This window comes from Salvelinus namaycush, unplaced genomic scaffold, assembly GCF_016432855.1.
Source record: "Salvelinus namaycush isolate Seneca unplaced genomic scaffold, SaNama_1.0 Scaffold164, whole genome shotgun sequence".
Lineage (NCBI taxonomy): Eukaryota > Metazoa > Chordata > Actinopteri > Salmoniformes > Salmonidae > Salvelinus > Salvelinus namaycush.
The window spans coordinates 28919-53590 of NW_024058386.1; the positions used below are offsets into that span (position 1 = coordinate 28919).

Sequence of the window (24672 nt, forward strand, 5' to 3'; positions counted from 1 at the left end):
AATTAATGATCCTCTGGGGCCACATGAAGTCGTGCCCCCAGGGCCTTATATTCTATCAGGGTATTGCCTTCTATTATGATTTGGCACCCCCTGGAGGATAAAATGTTGGCTGCATGAAAGAAGTTAATTGGGTACGAGGCTGTGAGCCGGTTAATAAGCAAGTTGCTCCCATTCTAAAAGGAGAGAATGGGCTAAGGGCTGGAATCAAGCACGATTGACATTTCCGATTCAGACGATTTATGCAGTGTTTACCATGAACGCAGTCGCTGCGAACGCGAGAACATTGCCTTTAAATTGCAATCGCGCTTAACTTCCACGATACGGATTGAGTCGAGCATAAATCTAAATTCAACAAATTGCGGAGTTGATCTATAAAAGATGTTGATCTAATATTGCCATAAGGTTGCCACAGACTCAAAATAAATTGTAAACATGGGAAAAGTAACTTCTGACCAGACACTAAATATGGTGCTGGCTGCTGATAAAACTTTTAAAACTTGTCTAAATGGACAAATACAACAAATGATTCAAAATGTTAAACTTTATTTTACATTTTAGAGAACTAAAAATAAAGAGTTTAATATCAGTACACAAGTGATATGATTCCTGCTGGCGAGTTCAATCATAAATTATCCAAAACCCTGTAGAATTGACTCAGTCAAACAAGTCATTCCCCTTTACGGCGTTAAAATAATTCAGGAATGTCCTGTCAATCTGAATGAAATTTTACATTTTAAAGCAAATCAAAAAGAAATCTACGGAATACTTGAAATAAAAGCCTTTACTTAAATCTTTGCACTTCCATTTACAATAACCAATGGCTGTATTGAGACAAAGCATAACTTGACCAAATTAATCTGTCAAATGCAAAATAAAAAATTTAAATTCAAAAAAAATGTATCAGGTCATGTCTTCAAAAAACGGAACGAAATAAAACAAAAACATGATCGTCACTTAATTGCAGGCGATTAGTTAAATAGATGACATTTTAGCACTGCTTTTAAGATTGACTAATTTGAAGGTATAAACCGAAAACCTCTGCCCAATTGAGAACGGTCAGTTTTACATTTCAATGGGGTGGTCCAAGGGATCTTGTTAGTGAGGTGAATAAGCCCCTTTTCAAACATAAAAGGCATTCTGCAGCATCTCCACTGTTGGCTTGTTGCCTGCCCCCAACCAACAGTGCATCAAACTCCAGTCTTCAGCTTCCCGAAAATTGACATCACTCTGGTGTTCTGATGGAAACCTGAGCCGGCAGTGTCCAAGGTCCCTATACATGCGAATTAAAGTGTTCGCAGTTCAATTAATGTTAACAGTCCAAAATGTTTAAACTAAATTAGTCAGGTAGGCAACATACCTAGTCAAATTTTGTTTTATTTGAGAATTCCCTTTGATTCACAAAACATATAAAATGCATTCAAAAACACTATAACACAAAATGTCAATAGCTCGTCAAACGCTTGCCACTTCACCCTCTTAAGACACACTGAGATCACATGCACCGTCACACAATCCTCCAAGCTCCCCCAGTGCTCTCAACACAGACAATCACCAACAGCAGGTCACATTTTCACACAGAAAGGGGTAGGAACAAGAAGAAAATGAAGCACACACACCATTCACATCAAATCAGACAGCAAGAAAGGATACAAATATTCATTGCTCTAAACATTCCATTGTGTTTAAGATTGATAGAAATAGAGAAAGGAGACCGTAGGGATCTCAAGATACGATGAATGTCCTTTCGATGGTCATATGGAACACACTCGCACAAAGCCACAGGTTCTTCTCAACTCTCGCAGACATCTGTCTCTTCAGCATCGCACAACCAGTCCTTTTCATACTGCTTTTCCCACACTCAGTCTCTCACTCTTTGGCCACTACCGATCGCTTTGTTCTCAAGTGATAAAGCAGACAAGATGTTTTGATCCATGAAAAGGGGAGATAAAGACAACACCCACCGTCTAACACAGTATATGCAGAGTGAAGCTGTGTCTTTTGATGGCAAAGCATTTACACATGGGACGAGGGGTACTGATACGGAGTTTGGTCGAACATTGCTGCCAATGAGGGGCTTCTTTCCAGGAAATTCGAGAGAAAAAAAAGAGTTAACTGTTGAAGAGATTTTCATGAAGGCGTTTCCATAAAACAGCAAACAAAAAAAACAATCAACTGCATACAGAGATTAAACCTCAAGCCCAATTCAAGACCATATACAGGTGGTTTAGGGGGGCTTTCGTGATACTCGTGCATCTCAGAAATATCTACTTAGCATGCAGAGTCATCATTTCACGTCTTAAACTAAATAACTTTCTCAAGAAAAAAAAAAACGACATGTAGTGTAGCAGTTTACCCCTAAAGAACTATACACTTCAACCACTCTGTGCACTCATTTCCTACAGAATTAGTCACACACACAAACATATGAATACTCAAATGTCTTCTTTAACAAAATGAAAGGCAATATAGTTTTAAATAGCAGGGACATAAGATATGACTAACTCTTTCTTGCCCCTCAAAATACTTACCAGATTAATCTAGAAACTTTAAATCAAAGTTTTCTACATTCCCCAACCTGATGATTTTGACTCCATAGAGGTGCCAAATCCAGAGCTGAACCCACTGCTGGAGGCAGAGTTGGTGCCTGCAGCCCACCCTAGGCTAGCTGAGCTGGGGCTGCTGTAACTGGTGCTATTAGAACCATAGGCCTGGCTCTGATCTCGGGTGGCACTGGTCTGCCCGGCGGCAGCGGTGCCTGCCGAATTGGTCTGACCCTGCTGGTTAGCAAGCATACCCATCATGCCCCAGCTGCTCTGCAGAGCGGCGGCCATCATTGCTGGGTTAAGGCTAAGCCCCCCGAAATTCACCCCACTACTGCCACTGCTCCCTAGCCCTCCACGACCACCGCCATAGCCCTGGCCCCCGAACGCACCAGCCCCACGATCCATCATTTGCCTACTATTATTGTGCTTAGGCTCAGCGTTGGAGATGTGCACGCTGACACCTTTGATGATCAGGTCCTCTCCGCACAGGGCTGAGGCAACCTAGACAGAGAGGGGGGCGGGTGTAGGAGATGATTCAACAAGCAAACCAGAATATAATCTGCGCACCACAGGTTGAGCAACGGCCATTGGAAAACATACCTGGTCGTCTGCAAAAGTGACAAAGGCGAAAGCCCGGAAGGGTTTGGGAATGAAGACGTCGGTGACCTCGCCATACTGCATGAAGAACTGCCGGAGCTCATCAGTGGTTATGTCCTCTGTGCAGCGGCCAACAAAGATTTTACGGCTGCGCATGGGCTCATCGGGACCTGCCTATCGTGACAATAAAAGAGTGAAAGCACTTAAATATTTTACCTGAACTGGGAATAGAACAAAATTGAGACTTTAGAGGAAAGGATTCAAATAAGCAGGTACTCCTTAAACATTGATAAAATACCTTAGAGTTGGGTAGTTTGCAGTCACACCATCTTCCGTCAATCATGTGTCGCTGAGAAATCACTTTGGATTGAGTCTCGTACTCAGTGAACCGAACAAAGCCAAAACCCTTTGAGTTCCCAGTCTTAACATCTCTTTTGACCTGCGCGCAGAGAGAGACAGAGAGAGCGAGAGAGAGGTATGATTACTGACATGCATGCTACCTCCATGAAGTACATCAACCATTAAACAAAATGTTGATTAGGTTGGGTTACCTGCACCATGATGACTTCTCCAAAAGTGGCGAAGTAGTCTTTCAAATCTTGCTCAGATGTTTTCCAAGGCAAACCAAGGATAATGAGGTCTGATGTTTTCTCGATACTCCTCTTCATTTTAACCGCAGAGGCAGCATCCATTTCATCCATTTTCCTTTTGTTATCTGACACAGGAATGCAAAATGTTGTATGACATTATGATACAGTGATAAGACAGAATCAGGAGGATGAACAATGTTAAAATACGTGGTCATTGGCCTAAACAAACTAACTAGCTAAGAAATATAAATGTTAGGTAGATCTAGCTAGAATACCCTATGGAGACAGACCCTACGGAGCTACGCATATCGCGTAGCGATGTCGCTGTAGTGTGCTCCGACATTCTACATACTCCCATATCACATGAAAATTGTAACGCAGCATATCATTCCTTGTGTAGCCATGGCAGTATTGTGTAGGCAATGAAGCTCACTTGGTTCCTTGCTCTGACCTAAAGGCTATGCATCATAGAAACCTATTTTGCGTTAATAAATACATTTAATCTCAGTGACTGTTCAATCAATAACCCAAACATTGTAGCCTTTTCAGAATCCCCCCCAAAAGTAATAACTATAGATTCCAGGCTATTGGTAAAAACAGCTGCAAGCTGCTTTTTCTCTGCAACAAAAACATGACAATATTCTATTTTAGCTGATAAGGGGGGGAGAATATATTGAAGCAGCTTATCAAATTGGGATAATGTTGTAGGTTACACCGGCAAGTATATGAATATTTGCCAGGGCATATTATTTAATTATAAATCTGAATATTTCAAATGGCGATGTGGGAAGCTAATCAACAAAATCACTTTGACTTCAAGATTGCTGTCTCGGTTTAGCTTGGCATTAAATAAGCACCCTATTTGGCATTGCTATAATATATAAAATCGCAGTGACTGTTCAAACAAACCAAACATTGTAGCCTTATTTTTGGGTGTCTTTACCCTTTATCTCCCCAATTTCGTGATATCCAAAAAGGTAGTTACAGTCATGTCCCATCGCTGCGACTCCCGTACGGACTCAGGAGAGGCGAAGGTCGAGAACCACGCGTCCTCCGAAACAACTCTGCCAAGCTGCACTGCTTGCTTAACGCGGAAGCCAGCCGTTGGTGACTGAAGTCAGCTTGCAGGCGCCCAAGCCCGCCACAAGGAGCCGTTCGAGGGCGGTGGGACAAGGAAATCCCGGCTGGCCAAACCCTCCCCTAACCCGGACGAAGCTGGGCCAATTGTGCGCTGCCTCATGGGATTGAATCCGGGTCTATATCGACGCCTCAAGCTCCGCCTTAAACCGCTGCGCCACTCGGGAGGCCCCAAAAACATTTTGACCGATAGGTAATTTTAAAAATAATTGCTTAGATATTCCAAGAAAACCAGTGGTCCAAATCTAATTTTTACCCGTGTAGGATGGCCACAATTAGGGTGACTAAATCAATGGGAGGCCAAAAAAAGAAAAATCAGGAAAATAGCATTGCGTCAGCTAGGCTGGAAGCTGTGCGAGAATTAAGGCAAAACTTACAGAATCACAGTTGAACTCATCCTCCTTCGAGGTCATAAAACAGAGTTAAGATAGACATTCATATTTTAGTACACACTTCATATAATGCGAAATTCCTATTCTTTTTAGAAGATCTCACATAAACAAGCATATCTCTGAAATGTCAACAGAGCACACGGCAAGCTTTTTATTTTCAAAGCCTTTTACATTTAACTCAGCTCGTGTCATGTGAATGTAGCTTTTTGAGACCCGCTTTAACAACTTTGCTGATGACCACCATAACATGTCAAATCCTCAAAAGTGCGAGAAAGCAGCACCGCTTTCAAGAGAGCTTGGTGCTTATTATCAGAAGCATTAGGTTATGAAATCCAACTTTTTGATATGTTAGAGAAAGATCCAACTGAACGATTCAGAACATTAAGAATCACATTTTTCTTAGTAAAATGTACTTTATAACATAAGTGAAATGTCATCACCAAAGCACGTTTTCACCCACTGTGGGCAGAGTAGGTTGACACCCTACTTATTAGTATCCCCAAAATGGTATTTTGTTTAGAAGTGATAATGTTATTCTAGGCTATTTGTAGGGTGGTAGGTGATGCGACAGAATGGACACTATATGAGAAATCTACAAAAATCAGCAGTAAACAAATCAATTTTCCATGTCTAAAAATCACAATACCGTAAGTTATGAAATATACGCGATATGAGCCAAAATGTAAAGCAAGTGCCGTGCTCAGAGCATTTAACTCCGTGGGACAGCCTTTTTTGTGAAAACCGGGAAATATGCGTCTTCATATTTGCTTTTGGCGGAAGATATTCCTCCTACCAGAGTAAGATCGATATGAATATAGCGGCATATGAAAATGGGGTTGCGGGAAAATGTCCAAATCCCAGGATAAAAAATAAAATACATTTAATGACGTCTTTGTCTCAGAAAATGTTTGTAACGTGGTTAACCTTAAAATCGAAATGCAAATTATTCCAATTTAAAAAAGTTACAATTCAACCAGAGAGCGCCCTACAATTCAACCAGAGAGCGCCCTACAATTCAACCAGAGAGCGCCCTACAATTCAACCAGAGAGCGCCCTACAATTCAACCAGAGAGCGCCCTACAATTCAACCAGAGAGCGCCCTACAATTCAACCAGAGAGCGCCCTACAATTCAACCAGAGAGCGCCCTTAAGAGCGCGGGAAAGGCCGCACTTGACCGTTGCACCACGGTGAATGGTTAGGCCAGCGACGCTATGAAACCACACACTATTCCAGTGACTTTGATATTACAGGCCACAATATGGTGAAAACAATGTGTGGAGGGGGCAGAGGCACAGAAACTCACATCAATACCTTTGTCAGATAACACTGAAACTAAGAATTGATGATGTAGTTAGCAATCAAGAGGAAACTGACTGGACGACTCAAACTCGCCACCTTATGCTCTCCAAATGGACGTTAGCTGTGCGGGCCGAGAAGCATTGACTATTGTTCGCTACATGTCAGCTATTCACGAGGACATATTGTTCTCTCTCACGATTCCCATGTAACGTCAAAGGGGATGTTCAGTGTGCTATATTGGCAATTCCATGGGATCGAATGGTGGGCTTTTGCACAGATAAACTCCATCTATCCCGGGACGGCGAGCAGGCCTCTGTACTCTAGTTATGAATGGGTCTCCTATATAGACCCATTGTATGATACACCCACAGCCATCTATAAAATGGATACACCGAGAGCAACTGGCATCAATAGAGCTGAGCGCAGAACTCAGAGACATGCAGCAGGCAGCTTTGATAAATGACTGACATCGCACACGCCTGTTCGCAAAACTATGTAGAGATATAGGATAAGAGCATGACAATGTTCTATTTCACACCAAGGCTTGGTGGTTATCGAGGGAGGGTGTTAGAAAAAAATCTTTCCAATTGAGAGGAATTTGTCAAATTGCAACAGATAAAAATGACTTGACTTTGAGTAATGAAAATAAAAATTTGTCTCCTTGCCTATGTAACAGACATGTTTAGGAAAATGAACGAACTGACCGCAAGCATGCAGGGGAAATAAAAACTATTCTACAGATGATTGAATCAGTGATATACGTTTGACTGCGATCCTAAGCTCAGATGACATGCCGGTAAGTGAAATCGAACAGCTGATCGAGCTGACCGAAAGCTGCAGACAAAACATTCAAGGGTTACTATGGAGGAGTTTTGGTTTCTGACTCAAATGGAATACTGTGCCGTCTCCCTCCGAGCATTAAAACTCAAGGTACACTAATTCAATGCCCTTGTCTGCATTAAAAACAAATATTGATCCAAGTTGTATGTGACAGGAAAAATGAGGTGGACACTTGACCACACCCCCTGACTTTGAGAAGCTCTGATGCTACATGCATCAAGCACACTTAATTTGTTTAGGAAAAACATTCACTACTCCCTCAAACATTGCTCTCTTTACATGTAAACACTGCATGTGACCAATAAGGCCTGACCTATAGCCTATCAGAATCACATCAAAACATGTAACAAACTCCGAACACATGACAGCATAATGTGGAGGACGTAAAAATAATACTTGAAACGGGCGAATGTTGCTCAGGAGGGAAAGGGGAAGGCAGATCTGTGGAAGACATTTGACTTAATTTGGGGGGAAATACTGGGGATCAAGAAAAAGGACCGCATATGAGCAAGCGTTGCATGTGTATTGTGTGTGGCAAAAAGGTGCTGTTAGATTACAATATTTTTTATGACCATTGCAATCAGTGTAAACACACACACGTATATATACAGTTGAAGTCGGAAGTTTAAATACACTTAGGTTAGAGCAATTAAATCGCGTTTTTCAAACTCCACACATTTCTTGTTAACAAACTATAGTTTTGGCAAGTCGGGTAGGACACATTCTTTGTGCATGACAAGTAATTTTTCCAACAATTGTTTACAGACAGATTATTTCACCGTATCACAATTCCAGTGGGTCAGAAGTTTACATACACTAAATTGACTGTGCTTTTAAACAGCTTGGAAAATTCCAGAAAATTATGTAGTGGCGTTACAAGCTTCTGATAGGCTAATTGACATAATTTGAGTCAATTGGAGGTGTACCTGTGGATGTACACTGCTCAAAAAAATTAAGGGAACACTTAAACAACACAATGTAACTCCAAGTCAATCACACTTCTGTGAAATCAAACTGTCCACTTAGGAAGCAACACTGACAATAAATTTCACATGCTGTTGTGCAAATGGAATAGACAAAAGGTGGAAATTATAGGCAATTAGCAAGACACCCCCAATAAAGGAGTGGTTCTGCAGGTGGTGACCACAGACCACTTCTCAGTTCCTATGCTTCCTGGCTGATGTTTTGGTCACTTTTGAATGCTGGCGGTGCTTTCACTCTAGTGGTAGCATGAGACGGAGTCTACAATCCACACAAGTGGCTCAGGTAGTGCAGCTCATCCAGGATGGCACATCAATGCTGTGTCTGTCAGCGTAATGTCCAGAGCATGGAGGCGTTACCAGGAGACAGGCCAGTACATCAGGAGACGTGGAGGAGGCTGTAGGAGGGCAACAACCCAGCAGCAGGACCGCTACCTCCGCCTTTGTGCAAGGAGGAGCACTGCCAGAGCCCTGCAAAATGACCTCCAGCAGGCCACAAATGTGCATGTGTCTGCTCAAACGGTCAGAAACAGACTCCATGAGGGTGGTATGAGGGCCCGACGTCCACAGGTGGGGGTTGTGCTTACAGCCCAACACCGTGCAGGACGTTTGGCATTTGCCAGAGAACACCAAGATTGGCAAATTCGCCACTGGCGCCCTGTGCTCTTCACAGATGAAAGCAGGTTCACACTGAGCACGTGACAGACGTGACAGTCTGGAGACGCCGTGGAGAACGTTCTGCTGCCTGCAACATCCTCCAGCATGACCGGTTTGGCGGTGGGTCAGTCATGGTGTGGGGTGGCCGCACAGCCCTCCATGTGCTTGCCAGAGGTAGCCTGACTGCCATTAGGTACCGAGATGAGATCCCCAGACCCCTTGTGAGACCATATGCTGGTGCGGTTGGCCCTGGGTTCCTCCTAATGCAAGACAATGCTAGACCTCATGTGGCTGGAGTGTGTCAGCAGTTCCTGCAAGAGGAAGGCATTGATGCTATGGACTGGCCCGCCCGTTCCCCAGACCTGAATCCAATTGAGCACATCTGGGACATCATGTCTCGCTCCATCCACCAACGCCACGTTGCACCACAGACTGTCCAGGAGTTGGCGGATGCTTTAGTCCAGGTCTGGGAGGAGATCCCTCAGGAGACCATCCGCCACCTCATCAGGAGCATGCCCAGGCGTTGTAGGGAGGTCATACAGGCACGTGGAGGCCACACACACTACTGAGCCTCATTTTGACTTGTTTTAAGGACATTACATCAAAGTTGGATCAGCCTGTAGTGTGGTTTTCCACTTTAATTTTGAGTGTGACTCCAAATCCAGACCTCCATGGGTTGATAAATTTGATTTACATTGATCATTTTTGTGTGATTTTGTTGTCAGCACATTCAACTATGTAAAGAAAAAGGTATTTATTAAGAATATTTCATTCATTCAGATCTAGGATGTGTTATTTTAGTGTTCCCTTTATTTTTTTGAGCAGTGTATTTCAAGGCCTACCTTAAAACTCAGTGCCTCTTTGCTTGACATCATGGGAAAATCTAAAGAAATCAGCCAAGACCTCAGAAAAAAAATTGTAGACCTCCACAAGTCTGGTTCATCCTTGGGAGCAATTTCCATGAGAAGGGAAATTATGTGGATATATTGAAGCAACATCAAGACATCAGTCAGGAAGTTAAAGATGGATGCAAATGGACAATGACCCCAAGCATTCTTCCAAAGTTGTGGCAAAATGGCTTAAGGACAACAAAGTCAAGGTATTGGAGTGGCCATCACAAAGCCCTGACCTCAATCCTATAGAAAATATGTTGGCAGAACTGAAAAAGCATGTGCGAGCAAGGAGGCCTACAAACCTGACTCAATGACACCAGCTCTGTCAGGAGGAATGGGCCAGAATTCACCCAACTTATTGTGGGAAGCTTGTGGAAGGTTATACGAAACATTTGACCCAAGTTAAACAGTTTAAAGGCAATGCTACCAAATACTAATTGAGTGTATGTATGTAAACATCTGACCCACTGGGAATGTGATAAAAGAAATAAAAGTTGAAATAAATCACTCTCCTATTATTCTGACATTTCACATTCTTAAAATAAAGTGGTGATCCTAACTGACCTAAGACAGGGAATTTTTACTTGGATTAAATGTCAGGAATTGTGAAACATCGAGTTTAAATGTATTTGGATAAGGTGCATGTAAACTTCAACTGTATATATATACACACACAGTCAAGTTTGGACACACCTACTCATTCAAGGGTTTTTATTTTTTTTACTACTTTCTACATTGTAGAATAATAGTGAGGACAACAAAACTATGAAATAACACATATGGAATCATGTAGTAACCAAAAGTGTTAAATCAAAATAATTTATATTTGAGATTCTAACCTTGGCGATAGCTTTGCACACTCTTGGCATTCTCTCAACCAGCTTCATGTGGAATGCTTTTCCAACAGTCTTGAAGGAGTTCCCACATATGCTGACCACTTTTTGGATGCTTTTCCTTCACTCTGCGGTCCAACTCATCCCAAACCATCTCAATTCGGTTGAGGTTAGGTGATTGTGGAGGCCTTGTGTCAGGTCATCTGATGCAGCACTCCATCACTCTCCTTCTTGGTCAAATAGCCCTTAAACAGCCTGGAGGTGTTTTCGGTCATTATCCTGTTAAAAAATAAATGATAATGGGACTAAGCCCGAACCAGATGGGATGGATTATCGCTGCAGAATGTTGTGGTAGCCATGCTGGTTAAGTGCTCCTTGAATTGTAAATAAATCAGTGTCACCAGCAATGCACCCCCACACCTCCTCCTCATGCTTCACGGAGGGAACCACATGCGGAGATCATCCGTTCACCTACTCGGCGTCTCACAATGACATGGCGGTTAGAACCAAAAATCTCAAATTTGGACTCATCAGACCAAAGGGCAGATTTCCACCGGTCTAATGTCCATTGCTCGTGTTTCTTGGCCCAAGCAAGTCTCTTCTTCTTTTTGCTGTCCTTTAGTAGTGCTTTCTTTCCAGCAATTCGACCACGACGGCCTGATTCACACAGTCTCCTCTGAACAGTTGATGTTGAGATTTGTCTGTTACTTGAATTCTGAAGCATTTATTTGGGCTGCAATCTGAGGTTTAGATAACTCTAATGAACTCATCCTCTGCAGCCGAGGTAACTCTGGGTCTTCCTTTCCTGTGGCGGTCGTCATGAGATCCAGTTTTATCATAGCACTTGATGTTTTTTTCAACTGCACAGTTTCCGGATTGACTTAATGTCTTAAAGTATATTTGAGCTGTTCTTGCCGAAATATGTACCTGGTCTACCTTGTCACAACACAACTGATTGTCTCAAACGCATTAACCTGTTTGGGCTGCAGGGGCAGTATTGAGTAGCCGGATAAAAGGTGCCCATTTCAAACGGCCTCGTACTCAATTCTTGCTCGTACAATATGCATATTATTATTACTATTGGATAGAAAACACAGTTTTGAGTAAAACAGAACTCATTTTGCAGCAAACTTCCTGACAGGAAGTGGAAAATCTGAAATCGATGCTCTCTTCTAGGGCCTGCCTATAAAGGTCCTTGATATTTATTAGAATACATGCACTTCATACGTCTTCCACTAGATGTCGACAGGCAGTGAGAGAAGAAATTGAGTGTATAACTTGATCTGGGCTCGAATAAATGCTCTTTGTATGACGTGTCACCAGTTTCCTGTTTTCTGGAGAGCGCGTGAAGGGACCTGGTTTTGCCTTCTGTACAGCTGTCGTTATAGACGACTAATATCTCCGGCTTTGATTTTATTTGATACATGTGACAATATCATCGTAAAGTATGTTTTTTCAATATAGTTTTATTAGATCATTGAATTTTTTTCGGGACGTTAGGCGTGTTGCGTTGTCTGCGTTTGTTCACGAAGGAGAGCTTAGCGCCACTTTGCTAGCTTTCCGTGCTAATTGACTGGAGAAGAGGACATTCTAAATCCAAACAACGATTGTTCCCGACAAAGGACCCATTGTACAACATTCTGATGAAAGATCATCAAAAGTAGGACCCATTTTATGATGTTATTTCATATATCTGTCGAACATGTTGTACTAGTAGTTTGCGGCCAGGTTTTGGGCACGCTCTCGCCATAACGTAAACTGCATATCGTAATGAAGTTATTTTTAGAATTCTAACACGGCGATTGCATTAAGAACTAGTGTATCTATCATTTCCTATAAAACATGTATTTTTTAGTTATGTTTATGAATAGTTATTTGGTCAGAATATGTGAGTGCCAGAAAAATATCCGGACGTTGTGGGAAAAAGATGCTACGTTAGCACATAGTATAACCACTGATTTCAGCTCTAAATATGCACATTTTCAAACAAAACATAAGTGTATGTATAACCTGATGTTATAGGACTGTCATCTGATGAAGCTTATCAAGGTTAGTCAAAAATTATATATCTTTTGCTGGTTTGTTACGATCGCTAACTTTTGCTGCTGGGGAATGGCTTGTGTTTCTGGCTATTGTGGTAAGCTAATATAATGCTATATTGTGTTTTCGCTGTAAAACACTTAAGAAATCGGAAATATTGGCTGGAATCACAAGATGCCTGTCTTTCATTTGCTGTACACCATGTATTTTTCAGAAATGTTTTATGATGAGTATTTAGGTATTTGACGTTGGTGTCTGTAATTACTCTGGCTGCTTCGGTGCCATTTCTGACGGTAGCTGTGATGGTAGCTGCAATGTAAAACTGATTTATAGCTCAAATATGCACATTTTTCGAACAAAACATAGATTTATTGAATAACATGTTATAAGACTGTCATCTGATGAAGTTGTTTCTTGGTTAGTTTGGTTGGTTCTTGGTTAGTTAGGTTGGTTTTGTGCATGCTACCTGTGCTGTGAAAAATGTCTGTCCTTTTTTGTATTTGGTGGTGAGCTAACATAAATATACGTCGTGTTTTCACTGTAAAACATTTTAAAAATCGGACATGTTGGCTGGATTCACAAGATGTTTATCTTTCAAATGCTGTATTGGACTTGTTAATGTGTGAAAGTTAAATATTTCTAAAAAATATATTTTGAATTTCACGCCCTGCACTTGAAGTGGCTGTTGTCATATTGTGCCCGGCTTCGGGCTTGCAGCCATAAGAAGTTTAAGGAAAGAAATTCCACAAATTAACAAGACACAGCTGTTAATTGAAATGCATTCCAGTGACTACCTCATGAAGCTGGTTGAGAGAAGGCAAACGGTGGTTACTTTGAAGAATCTCATTTGTTTAACACTTTTTTGGTCTTCACAATTATTCTACAATGTAGAAAATAGTATAAATAAAGAAAAACCCAGGAATGAGTAGGTGTGTCCAAACTTTTGACTGGTACTGTAAAAGTGTTTTAACAGTAAAAAAAAAAAAAAAGTATAGAGCCTTTGACAGCAAAGACCAAAAACAGATTTGTTTATTAAAAGCTCCCTGTGTTATTTTGTTTTAAAACTGAAATGCTTGATTGCATTTCAAAGCATGAATGACTCGTATGCTGTGTGATGACATGAATGAAAGAATGATTGATACAGGCCTTAGTAAGTTACAGTATTAAGACTAAACAGGCTGCGCTCTTAGGCCTACAGCTGGTAGTTATACAAGGCTACTACTATTTATTTTTTATTACACCAGGTAAGCTGGTTGCGAACAAGTTCTCATTTACAACTGTGATCTGGCCAAGATAAAGCAAAGCAGTGCGACAAACAACACAGAGTTACACATGGAATAAACAAGAGTACAGTCAATAACACAACAGAAAAAAAGAAAGTCTATATCCCCGTCCCCGTGTGTGCAAATGGCGTGAGGAGGTAGGCAATAAATAAATAAGTAATTACTATTTAGCAGATCAACACTGGAGTGATAAATGAGCAGATGATGATGTGCAAGTAGAGATACTGGTGTGCAAAAGAGCAGAAAAGTAAATAAAAACAATATGGGGATGAGGTAGGTAGATTGGATGGGCTATTTACAGATGGACTATGTACAGCTGCAGCGATCGGTTAGCTGGTCAGATAGCTGATATTTAAAGTTAGTGAGGGAAATATAAGTCTCTAGCTTCAGCGATTTTTGCAATTCGTTCCAGTCACTGGCAGCAGAGAACTGGAAGGAAAGGCGGCCAAAGAAGGTGTTGGCTTTGGGGATGACCAGTGAGATATATACCTGCTGGAGCGCGTGCTACGGGTGGGTGTTGTTATGGTGACCAGTGAGCTAAGATAAGGCGGAGCTTTACCTAGCAGACTTATAGATGACCTGGAGCCAGTGGGTCTGGCGACGAATATGTAGCGAGGGCCAGCTGACTAGAGCATACAGGTCACAGTGGTGGGTGGTATAAGGGGCTTTGGTAAAAATAACGCTAAGTTTGGCGGCGTGAGTGAAGGAGGCTTTGTTGCGAAATAGAAAGCCGATTCTAGATTGGAGATGTTAAATATGAGTCTGGAAGGAGAGTTTACAGTCTAGCCAGACACCTGGGTATTTGTAGTTGTCCACATATTCTAGGTCAGAGCCATCCAGGGTAGTGATGCTAGTCGGGCGGGTGGGTGCGGGTAGCGAACGGTTGAAAAGCATGCATTTGGTTTTACTAGCATTTAAGAGCAGTTGGAGGTCACGGAAGGAGTGTTGTATGGCATTGAAGCTCGTTTGGAGGTTAGTTAACACAGTGTCCAAAGAAGGGCCAGATGTATTCAGAATGGTGTCGTCTGCGTAGAGGTGGATCATATACAAACGCCTACTTATTATAATGATCATATTAATAATTGTAATAATAAGGAGACCAAGTAAAAGGAGGGTAAGGAGCGAGAGCCGTGTGTATGTGTGGCAAAAAGGTTTGTTTACATTACAACAACAAATTCTGCCCGTTTGGAAGTGTTAAGACTAAATAAGCAATACCAGAGCCTTTATTACAGCATAACATTAAATTAAAAACAGACGAATTTGTGAAACTGCTCTATCCAACATTTTGCGGTTGCGTGAGGATTGGTGCTCAAGTAATGAGTAGGCTATTAAACAAACACTCAAAAAGGCTAAATCAGCAGGATCTGTCTTAGTTCTGTGTGGGTGTGAGATATCTATATACAGTAGGGAGAACAAGTATTTGATACACTGCCGATTTTGCAGGTTTTCCTACTTACAAAGCATGTAGAGGTCTGTAATGTTTATCATAGGTACACTTCAACTGTGAGAGACGGAATCTAAAACAAAAATCCTGAAAATCACATTGTATGATATTTAAGTAATTAGCATTTTATTGCTAAAAAACGGTTTTTGCTTTGTCATTAAGGGGTATTGTGTGTAGATTGATGAGCAAAAAACCCCAACTTAATCAATTTTAGAATAAGGCTGTCACAAAATGTGGAAGTCCATGGGTCTGAATACTGTGAGAGAAAAATTACGTATTTACCTGATTTGTTTGATATTAATAACATTGCTATTATGCACATTGCAATATAGGGTAAGGTGCCAATTCAATGACAGACTGAAGATCACGCTGTTACAGAACCACAGACAGCAACAGTTCTACATAAAACATCCATATATGTTAACAATGTGACCACCTTCAATTAAAAACGGGTTTAACATGCTCTATATATATTTTATTCCATACAGACTAATTAAAATATTATGCATCAAATTTGCATTAAGTATGATAAAAAGTTTACCAATTTCATGAATTGTTACTCAGTTTTGAATTAAGATGTTAATAATATAACCATTCTACCTTAAATTGGTCTTAAATGAATGTGATTAAGTATTCCGTACTGCCTCATTTGCATATTAACTGCCTAATTTGTATAATATTGCATATGAATTTCCAACATTTTACTTTTATTTGAATCAGTGTTCTACATCATCCCTGAAAATGGCATAAAAATATAACCACTAATTTAAGTGGACAAAACGTGCTGAAATTACGAATCCAGACAGGTGATTAGGCGCCTTTTTGACAAGGGATATCATTGACCTGTCTGTTACATTTTTTACCTTTTCCGATCACTTGAAAATAAGATCTCAGCAATGGTAAGTCCTATCCTCGTGAAATTAAATGTTCTGTGTTCCTGTAAAGCTGCTCTACAGTAGGGCGGGGGGAATATCAACAAAATATATCATGTATTTAAATTGGACTGTATGACGGTATTTTATGCTTTTCAATAAAAGTTCAAAATGTGCTTTATGAGCTTTAGTGCATGAGCCTAGGGTAGCAACACATTAATTTCAATGGGTCTTTCGCCATTCTGAAATTCCTGCACTCATTCGAAATCATTTCCACACTGCCACGTAGGGTTGCATGTTACGGGCAAACAATCTAGGCCTTATTTTTACCAAATATTGCAATTGCGATCTTAGATACTTCATGCAGCTAACATTCTTGCTTTGCGTATTCCTCTGATTTAGAAGATATTGTTGCACAAACATTCTGATTTAGGTCTTACACCACCAATGGTCTTCAGGATGTATAGCTAATTAAGGAGAAGTTTATCTAAAGTTCCATGCATAACACTTGTATTTTCATCAACATTTATGATGAGTATTTCTGTAAATTGATGTGGCTCTCTGCAAAATCACCGGATGTTTTGGAAGCAAAACATTACTGAACATAACGCGCCAATGTAAACAGATTTTTGGATATAAATATGAACTTTATCAAACAAAACATACATGTATTGTGTAACATGAAGTCCTGGGTGTCATCTGATGAAGATCAAAGGTTAGTGATTCATTTTCTCTCTATTTCTGTGTTTTGTGACTCCTCTCTTTGGGTGGAAAAAAGTCTGTTTTTCTGTGACTATGTACTGACCTAACATAATAGTTTGGGGTGCTTTCGTCGTAAAGCCTTTTTGAAATCTGACACGTTGGCTGGATTCACAACAAGTGTAGCTTTAATTTGGTGTATTGCATGTCTGATTTCATGAAAGTTTCATTTTTATAGTCATTTATTTGAATTTGGCGCTCTGCATTTTCACTGGATGTTGGCCATGTGGGATGCTTACGTCCCACATATCCCAGAGGTTAACTTCTTGACGCTAGGGGCCAGATTATTATTATTAAAAAAAAAAAAAAAAATAAATAAATAAAAAAAAAATATATATATATATTTTTTTAAATAACATTCCCAAGGTAAACGGACTATTTCTCAGGCACAGATCGTAGAATATGCATATAATTTACAGATTAGGATAGAAAACTCCAAAGTTTCCAAAACTATCAAAATATTGTCTGTGAGTATAACAAAACTGATTTTGCAGGCGAAAACCTGAGGAAATCTAACCCGGAAGTGTTTTTTAATTTTTTTTTTTATCCCTGTTTCATTGCCTGCCCCTCTTCCATTTAAAAGGGGTATCAACCCGATTCCTTTTCCAATGGCTTCCTCAGGCTGTGACCAGGCTTTAGACATAGTTTCAGGCTTTTATTTTGAAAAATGAGCGAGATTTTTCAAAACGAGTCAGGTGTCCTTTGATTAGTTCCTGCGAGAGGGGTAGCTCGACATTTTCTTTCTCTCTTTTATTGAATAGGTTACCGCCCGGTTGAAATATTATCGATTATGTATGTTAAAAACAACCTGAGGATTGATTATAAAAAACATTTGACATGTTTCTACAAACATTACGGATACTTTTTGGAATTTGTGTCTGCCTTTCAGGAACGGAACGAGGCTGTGGTTTTCTGAACATAACGCGCAACCCAAATGGCGTTTTTTTGTTATAAAACTAATAAAAAAGAACATTTATTGTGTAACTGGGAGTCTCGTGAGTACAAACATCCGAAGATTATCAAAGGTAAGCGATTAATTTTAGTGCTTTTCTGACTTTCGTGACCAAGCTAATTAAGGCTAGCTGTTCTAGCATTGATTGATACACTCACAAACGCTTGGATTGCTTTCGCTGTAAAGCATATTTTCAAAATCTGACATGATAAGGTGGATTAACAACAAGCTAAGCTGTGTTTTGGTATATTTCACTTGTGATTCCATGATTATAAATATTTGTTGTCATATTTTTGAATTTGGCGCACTGCAATTCAGCGGTTGTTTAGAAAAATGATCCCGCTAAAGGGATCTGTGCGCAGAGAGGTTAAGTTTACTCTGACTTAATACTTGTATTAGCTAGCTAGCAATTAGCATTAGGGATTAGCGGCTAACAAGATTTAAGCACAACTTGCTAAGAAAATACAAACGAGCTGTTTGCTGATGTAAGAAACACTAAGTGTAATTATAGAATGCTAGTGGATATATATTAAGAATCGAAGTGAAAACAGCATTGTTGTAATCAACACTGCTGCATTGAAGATGCAGACTAAACGTGATTGTCTCATGGTAGAGGAACAACAAACATGCCCCTTAAGATACAAGGGGTGGGGCTAGGTCGGTGTGGAAAGCGACATGGAGCGGAGAGATGACTCAAGTTGCAAAGTAAACTATAAAACTGGACCTTACAAACGGCGTATCACATTTAAATACAGTTATAGAAGGTAAAGTAAAAACCCAACCCATGCATCAATACTGGTATATCGTAAAATACGATATACCACCCAGCCCTTCTCTGTAACATGGAATACAATGTATAACAGCATGACCATAGATCCATTCTGACACCAAACACTCTAATACACTGAAAATAAATATAAATGCAACATGTAAAGTGTTGGTCCCACGTTTAATGAGCTGAAATAAAGAATATTTCTGGGATGTTTTTTATGCACAAAAAGCTTAATTCTCTCAAATTGTGTGCACAAATGTGTTTACATCCCTGTAAGTGAGCATTTCTTCTTTGCCAAGAAGCAGATTAAAACAGCATGATCATTACACAGGTGGATTTTGTGCTGGGGACAATAAAAGGCCATTCTAAAATTAATCATTTTATCCACAACACAATGCCACATATGTCCAAAATGTTGAAGGAGCATGCAATTGGCATGCTGACTGCAGGAATGTCCACCAGAGCTTCTGCCAGAGAATTTTATGTTAATTTCTCTACCATAAGCCGCCTCCAATGTAATTTGATGGACATACTGCCAAATTCTAACCAGCCTCAAACCGCAGACATGTATGGCATTGTGTGGATGAGCAGTTTGCTGACTTCAACGTTGTGAACAGAGTGCCCCACGGTGGCAGTGGGATTATGGTATGGGCAGGCATAAGCTAAACACACAATTGCATTTTATTGATGGCAATTTGAATGCACAGAGATACCGTGACGGGATCCTGAGGCCCATTGTCGTGTCATTCAGCCGCCACCATCACCTCATGTCTCAGCATGATAATGCACAGCCCCATGTCACAAGGATCTGAACACAATTTCTGGAAGCTGAAAATATCCCAGTTCTTCCATGGCCTGCATACTCCCCAGACATGTCACCCATTGAGCACGTTTGGGATGCTCTGGATCGATGCATACGACAGCGTGTTCCAATTCCCGCAAATATCCCAAAATTTTGCATAGCCATTGAAGGAGTGGGACAACATTCCACAATCAACAGTCTGATCAACTCTATGCGAAGGAGATTTGTCGCGTTGCATGAGGAAAATGGTGTTCACACCAGATACTGACAGGTTTTCTGATCCACGCCTCTACATTTTTTTAAGGTATCTGTGACCAACAGATCTATGTGTGTAATCCCAGTCAAGTGAAATCTATAGATTAGGGACTAATTCATTTACTTCAATTGACTAACTTCCTTATATGAACTGTGACTGAAATTGTTAAGCTTTTTTTCACCTCCGTGGCTAAAAATGTACACTATCTGATATGCGAAAACATTGCAGCATATCAAATTGGGATAACAGTTACACAGGCAATTATAAAAATTTGGCAGGGCATATTATTTAATTATAAATCAGATTATTTCACATGGTAATATGGGAAGCTAATAGACTAGCTAGCGTGCAGTGTTTAGCCAACTTGCTAGCAAGGGAAGACGAGACCAGACTTATTTTGCTTTCACACCAAATAAAAAGGCAAGACTAAATATTGCTATTTGGGAGTTTGCATTGGTAACATGTTACTAGAAGGTGCACGTTGCTCCCCAAAAAAACAGACTTCACCTAGCGCAAGCAAAGATCTGACGCATGCACTGAGACACAGGGTTACTGTACCGTAGGCCGCAGACCTGTCTCAGAAAGAACAATGAGACAGATTTCAGATGTACAGTGCGCATTCTGAAAGCATTCAGATCCCTTGACTTTTTCATGTTACAGCCTTGTTCTAAAATTGATAAATACAAATCTACACACTTTATTCCATAATGACAAAGCAAAAAATGGTTTCGAAATTTACATAAGTATTCAGACCCTTTGCTATAAGACTCGAAATTGAGCTCAGGTGCATCCTGTTTCCATTGATAATCCTTGATATGTTTCTACAACTTGCTGCAGCATTGAAGGACACCAAGAACACAGTGGCCTCCAACATTCCTAAATGAAGGGGTTTGGAATCACAAAGACTCTTCCTAGAGCTGGCAGCCCGGCCAAACTGAGCAATCAGGGAACTGACCAAGAACCCGACGGTCACCCTGACAGAGCTCCGGAGTTCATTGTGGAGATAAAATAACCTTTCAGAAGTACAACCATCTAGGCAGCACTCCACCAATCAGGCCTTAAGGACATTATCTTTCATTATTACAGAAGTTACAGAAATTATTTTCAAAACGTTAAATTGATACTCCTTTATAGGGTTAGCGTTACATGTTTACCATACCAGACACGTCGCAAAATACATTTACATAAACTCACCAAAAAAAAACATCCTCTCACCGTCAACTACATTTATTTCCAGCAAACTTAACGTGTGTAAATATTTTTATAAACATAACATTCCACAACTGAGACAAACTGAACAAGTTCCACAGACATGTGACTAACAAAAATTGAATAATGTGTCCCTGAACAAAGGTGGTGGCATTGTCATACTGAAGGGTCATGTCAGGATGAGCCTGCAGGAAGGGTACCACATGAGGGAGGAGGATGTCTTCCCTGTAATGCACAGCATTGAGATTGCCTGCAATGACAACAAGCTCAGTAAGATGATGCTGTGACACACCACCCCAGACCATGAAGGACCCTCCACTAAATCGATCCTGCTCCAGAGTACAGGCCTCGGTGTAACGCTCATTCCATCGATGATAAACGCGAATCCAACCATCACCCCTGGTGAGACAAAACCGCGACTCGTCAATGAAGAGCACTTTTTGCCAGTCCTGTCTGGTCCAGCGACGGTGGGTTTGTGCCCATAGGCGACGTTGTTGCCGGTGATGTCTGGTGAGGACCTGCCTTACAACAGGCTTACAAGCCCTCAGTCCAGCCTCTCTTAGCCTATTGCGGACAGTCTGAGCACTGATGGGAGGGATTGTGCGTTCCTGGTGTAACTCGGGCAATTGTTGTTGCCATCCTGTACCTGTCCCGCAGGTGTGATGTTTGGATGTACCGATTCTGTGCAGGTGTTGTTACACATGGTCTGCCACTGTGAGGACTATCAGCTGTCCATCCTGTCTCCCTGGACACATCTGCAGTCCTCATGCCTCCTTGCAGCATGCCTAAGGCACGTTCAGGCAGATGAGCTGGGACCCTGGGCATCTTTCTTTTGGTGGTTTCCAGAGTCAGTAGAAAGGCCTCTTTAGTGTCCTAAGTTTTCATAACTGTGACCTTAATTGCCTGTCTGTAAGCTGTTCGTGTCTTAACGACTGTTCCACAGGTGCATGTTCATTAATTGTTTATGGTTCATTGAACAAGCATGGGAAACAGTTTTTAAACCCTTTACAATGAAGATCTGTGAAGTTATTTGGATTTTTACAAATTATCTTTGAAAGACAGGGTCATGAAAAAGGGAAGTCATGTTTTTTTACTGAGGTCCAGTTGTGGCATTTCAGGCAAAATAACAACCCAATATATTTATCCCAGCACAAATTAGCTACCAAAACCAAGCTAAATTGCCATAAATGTTTAATGGTTTTCGACCTGGCGCCAAATTAATATAATTGGTTCAAATCAACATGCGCGCGAGGTCTAGTCAGCATTTAAGTGTTCCAACATGTCACATTACAGCGCGTGTTTACGGAAGACCGAACACAGTGGGACCCACCTGTGCCAATTGGCTACCTAGCATGTTCCAAACACCTGTGTGTCAAGGAAGAACGACGCCATAAACGTGTTGTCACTGAAAAATACTGTCGGTTGCAATTGTGATAAATCCAGTTATGTGTGTGTATTTTGCATTTGTAAAATTAAAGTAAAGGGCTTTTAATTTCTAGAACCGTATCACAATTGAGAATCGACTCGTGTAGATGTATTTGGCTGACAGATCGAGTCTACCTCTGAAAATAACAAGGTCAGTGGACCAAGGGGGGGGTAAAGTTAGGCTTCTTACGAGTACATATTGGTCTAGTTGCTAGCTAACATTAGCAAGTAACGTTAACTAGCTAGCTAGTACAGGTACCAGCAACCATGCAGCTTCATTTGGCGAGCTAACGGTAACTACAAACGTTGCCTCTAAACGAAAACACACCTTACCTTTTGGGTAGTTGACGACGTACACCAGACTACCCCAGTCATTCTCAGGTGCATGCAAGATACCCTCAACTAGACGGACGCCTCGCATGCACTGAGACACAGGGTTCCTGTAACGTAGGCCGCACGCTCCGGGAAACTGGGCTGCAACTGTTGACAGCAAAACAGTCCCATCATCCTCAGATGGGATCTCCATTGGCTCTTCGTTTTCATCCTCTGCCACGCGAATGTACAACTCTGCCATGGTCTCGAAGTTAGATTAGGAAGTAAAGTTAGCAAGCTAGCTAATGGCTAATTCACGTTCAAAGCTAATGGCGCACGCGGGGTTCTGTCGATTAGCTAGCAAAGCCAAAGCGATATTCCAATGAGTTTCTAATCTAATTTGGGTAAAACAAGTTCAGTGAAAGACAAAAAGTATAGCTAATGTGTGCGTTCACGGGGCAGACAGCTGTTTTAAACAATTCGATAGATGGTGGCCATGAGAGCTGAAAAGGCCCTGTGTTCCTGGCTAATAAACACCGCACACGCTTGCAACATGAATGGTTAGCAGGATCTCGCACGAATATTATACACAAAATATTGTCCTATCTTCTTTATTGTTTTAAAAACGAGGTCGACCCTGTTCGCAAAATAAATTATACTTGATAAATTATAAGAACCAGTATAATTACACCTCCAATTTGTGAGGGTAAGGTAAAAAAAATAATACGAAAGGCGTCCGCTAATCTCCCTAGCCTTCAAACGTCTAACAAAATGGCCGCTTCTTCTTCGGTGGGGTTCATCGGTGGTTGGCATCCAACGTTATGGTTCATTACCGCACCCTCCTGTACTGGAGTGTGGTCCAGAGACAGGGATAAACAAAATATTGTCTGCCAGCGCCGTTTCTCTTTAAAAAATATGACATATTTTAGCCTGTATCTTAATGACGTTCTACTCAATATACTCTTTAAACGAATATCCTGTATCTCCCCAGCTAGCAACGAGGAATCGGCCCGGAATCAAAATGAATGACTGACCAGAATCAGCCCAAGTACCTCAGACCGTTTCAGTCTACCGGAATTCTGCAGACTTTGCCGGCATTTTACCAGAATCCCCCCATAAGCGCTCGATGCATTTTTAAATAAATTCATTGAAATGTTGTATACATTTTATACATACAAATGATGCCCATCCACAATTTTTTTTTTTTTTTTAATAATTGAATTTATTTTTTGACACCCTTTTTTGTCATATCCCAATTGTCTTGTCCCATCGCTGCAACTCCCGTCTGCGGTCCAAACAACTTAAAATACACACCCTTGTCCACTTACCCTCGCCTTATGCCCTTGGGGGAATCCCCGTCGCCATCTTGGAAGGTGGTCCAAATGATTAGCCAAGCAAGGTAGTTTGCAAAGTAAGCCCCTCAGCCTTTGTTTTTAGTTGAGTTTGGGAGTGTACACTCCGGGGCCTGAAACTCTCCATAATTCAATTTGTGACGATTGTACATCCGCTAAGAAAAGTCTGCGAAAACTTAAAAACAACTTTAAAACCTATATTTATATTTTACATTTTTTAATTTCACCTTTATTTAACCAGGTAGGCTAGTTGAGAACAAGTTCTCAGTTACAACTGCGACCTGGCCAAGATAAAGCAAAGCAGTGCAACACAAACAACAACACAGAGTTACACATGGAGTAGAACAAACATACAGTCAATAATAGAAAAAAATTAAAACTAAAGTCTATATACAGTGTGTGCAAATGAAGTTGGATAAGGAAGGTAAGGCA

At 40.9% G+C, this 24672-nt stretch overlaps 1 protein-coding gene across 2 annotated transcripts; it reads right to left on the minus strand.

The window, feature by feature from the left end:
* Positions 1-526: 526 nt before the first annotated feature.
* LOC120037221 (TAR DNA-binding protein 43-like) lies at positions 527-23650 on the minus strand. 2 transcript variants are annotated; one of them, XM_038983399.1, is made up of 6 exons: positions 22910-23650; positions 3692-3855; positions 3439-3579; positions 3144-3314; positions 2953-3044; positions 527-2101 (listed from the first exon to the last, which is right to left on the minus strand). In XM_038983399.1, exons 1-6 carry the CDS (start codon positions 23148-23150, stop codon positions 2014-2016), a joined length of 897 nt encoding a protein of 298 aa, XP_038839327.1. In that variant the 5' UTR covers positions 23151-23650; the 3' UTR covers positions 527-2013. The 2 variants fall into 2 exon arrangements, with proteins under 2 accessions (XP_038839327.1, XP_038839326.1); XM_038983398.1 differs by having other exon boundaries at positions 527-3044.
* Positions 23651-24672: the final 1022 nt, after the last annotated feature.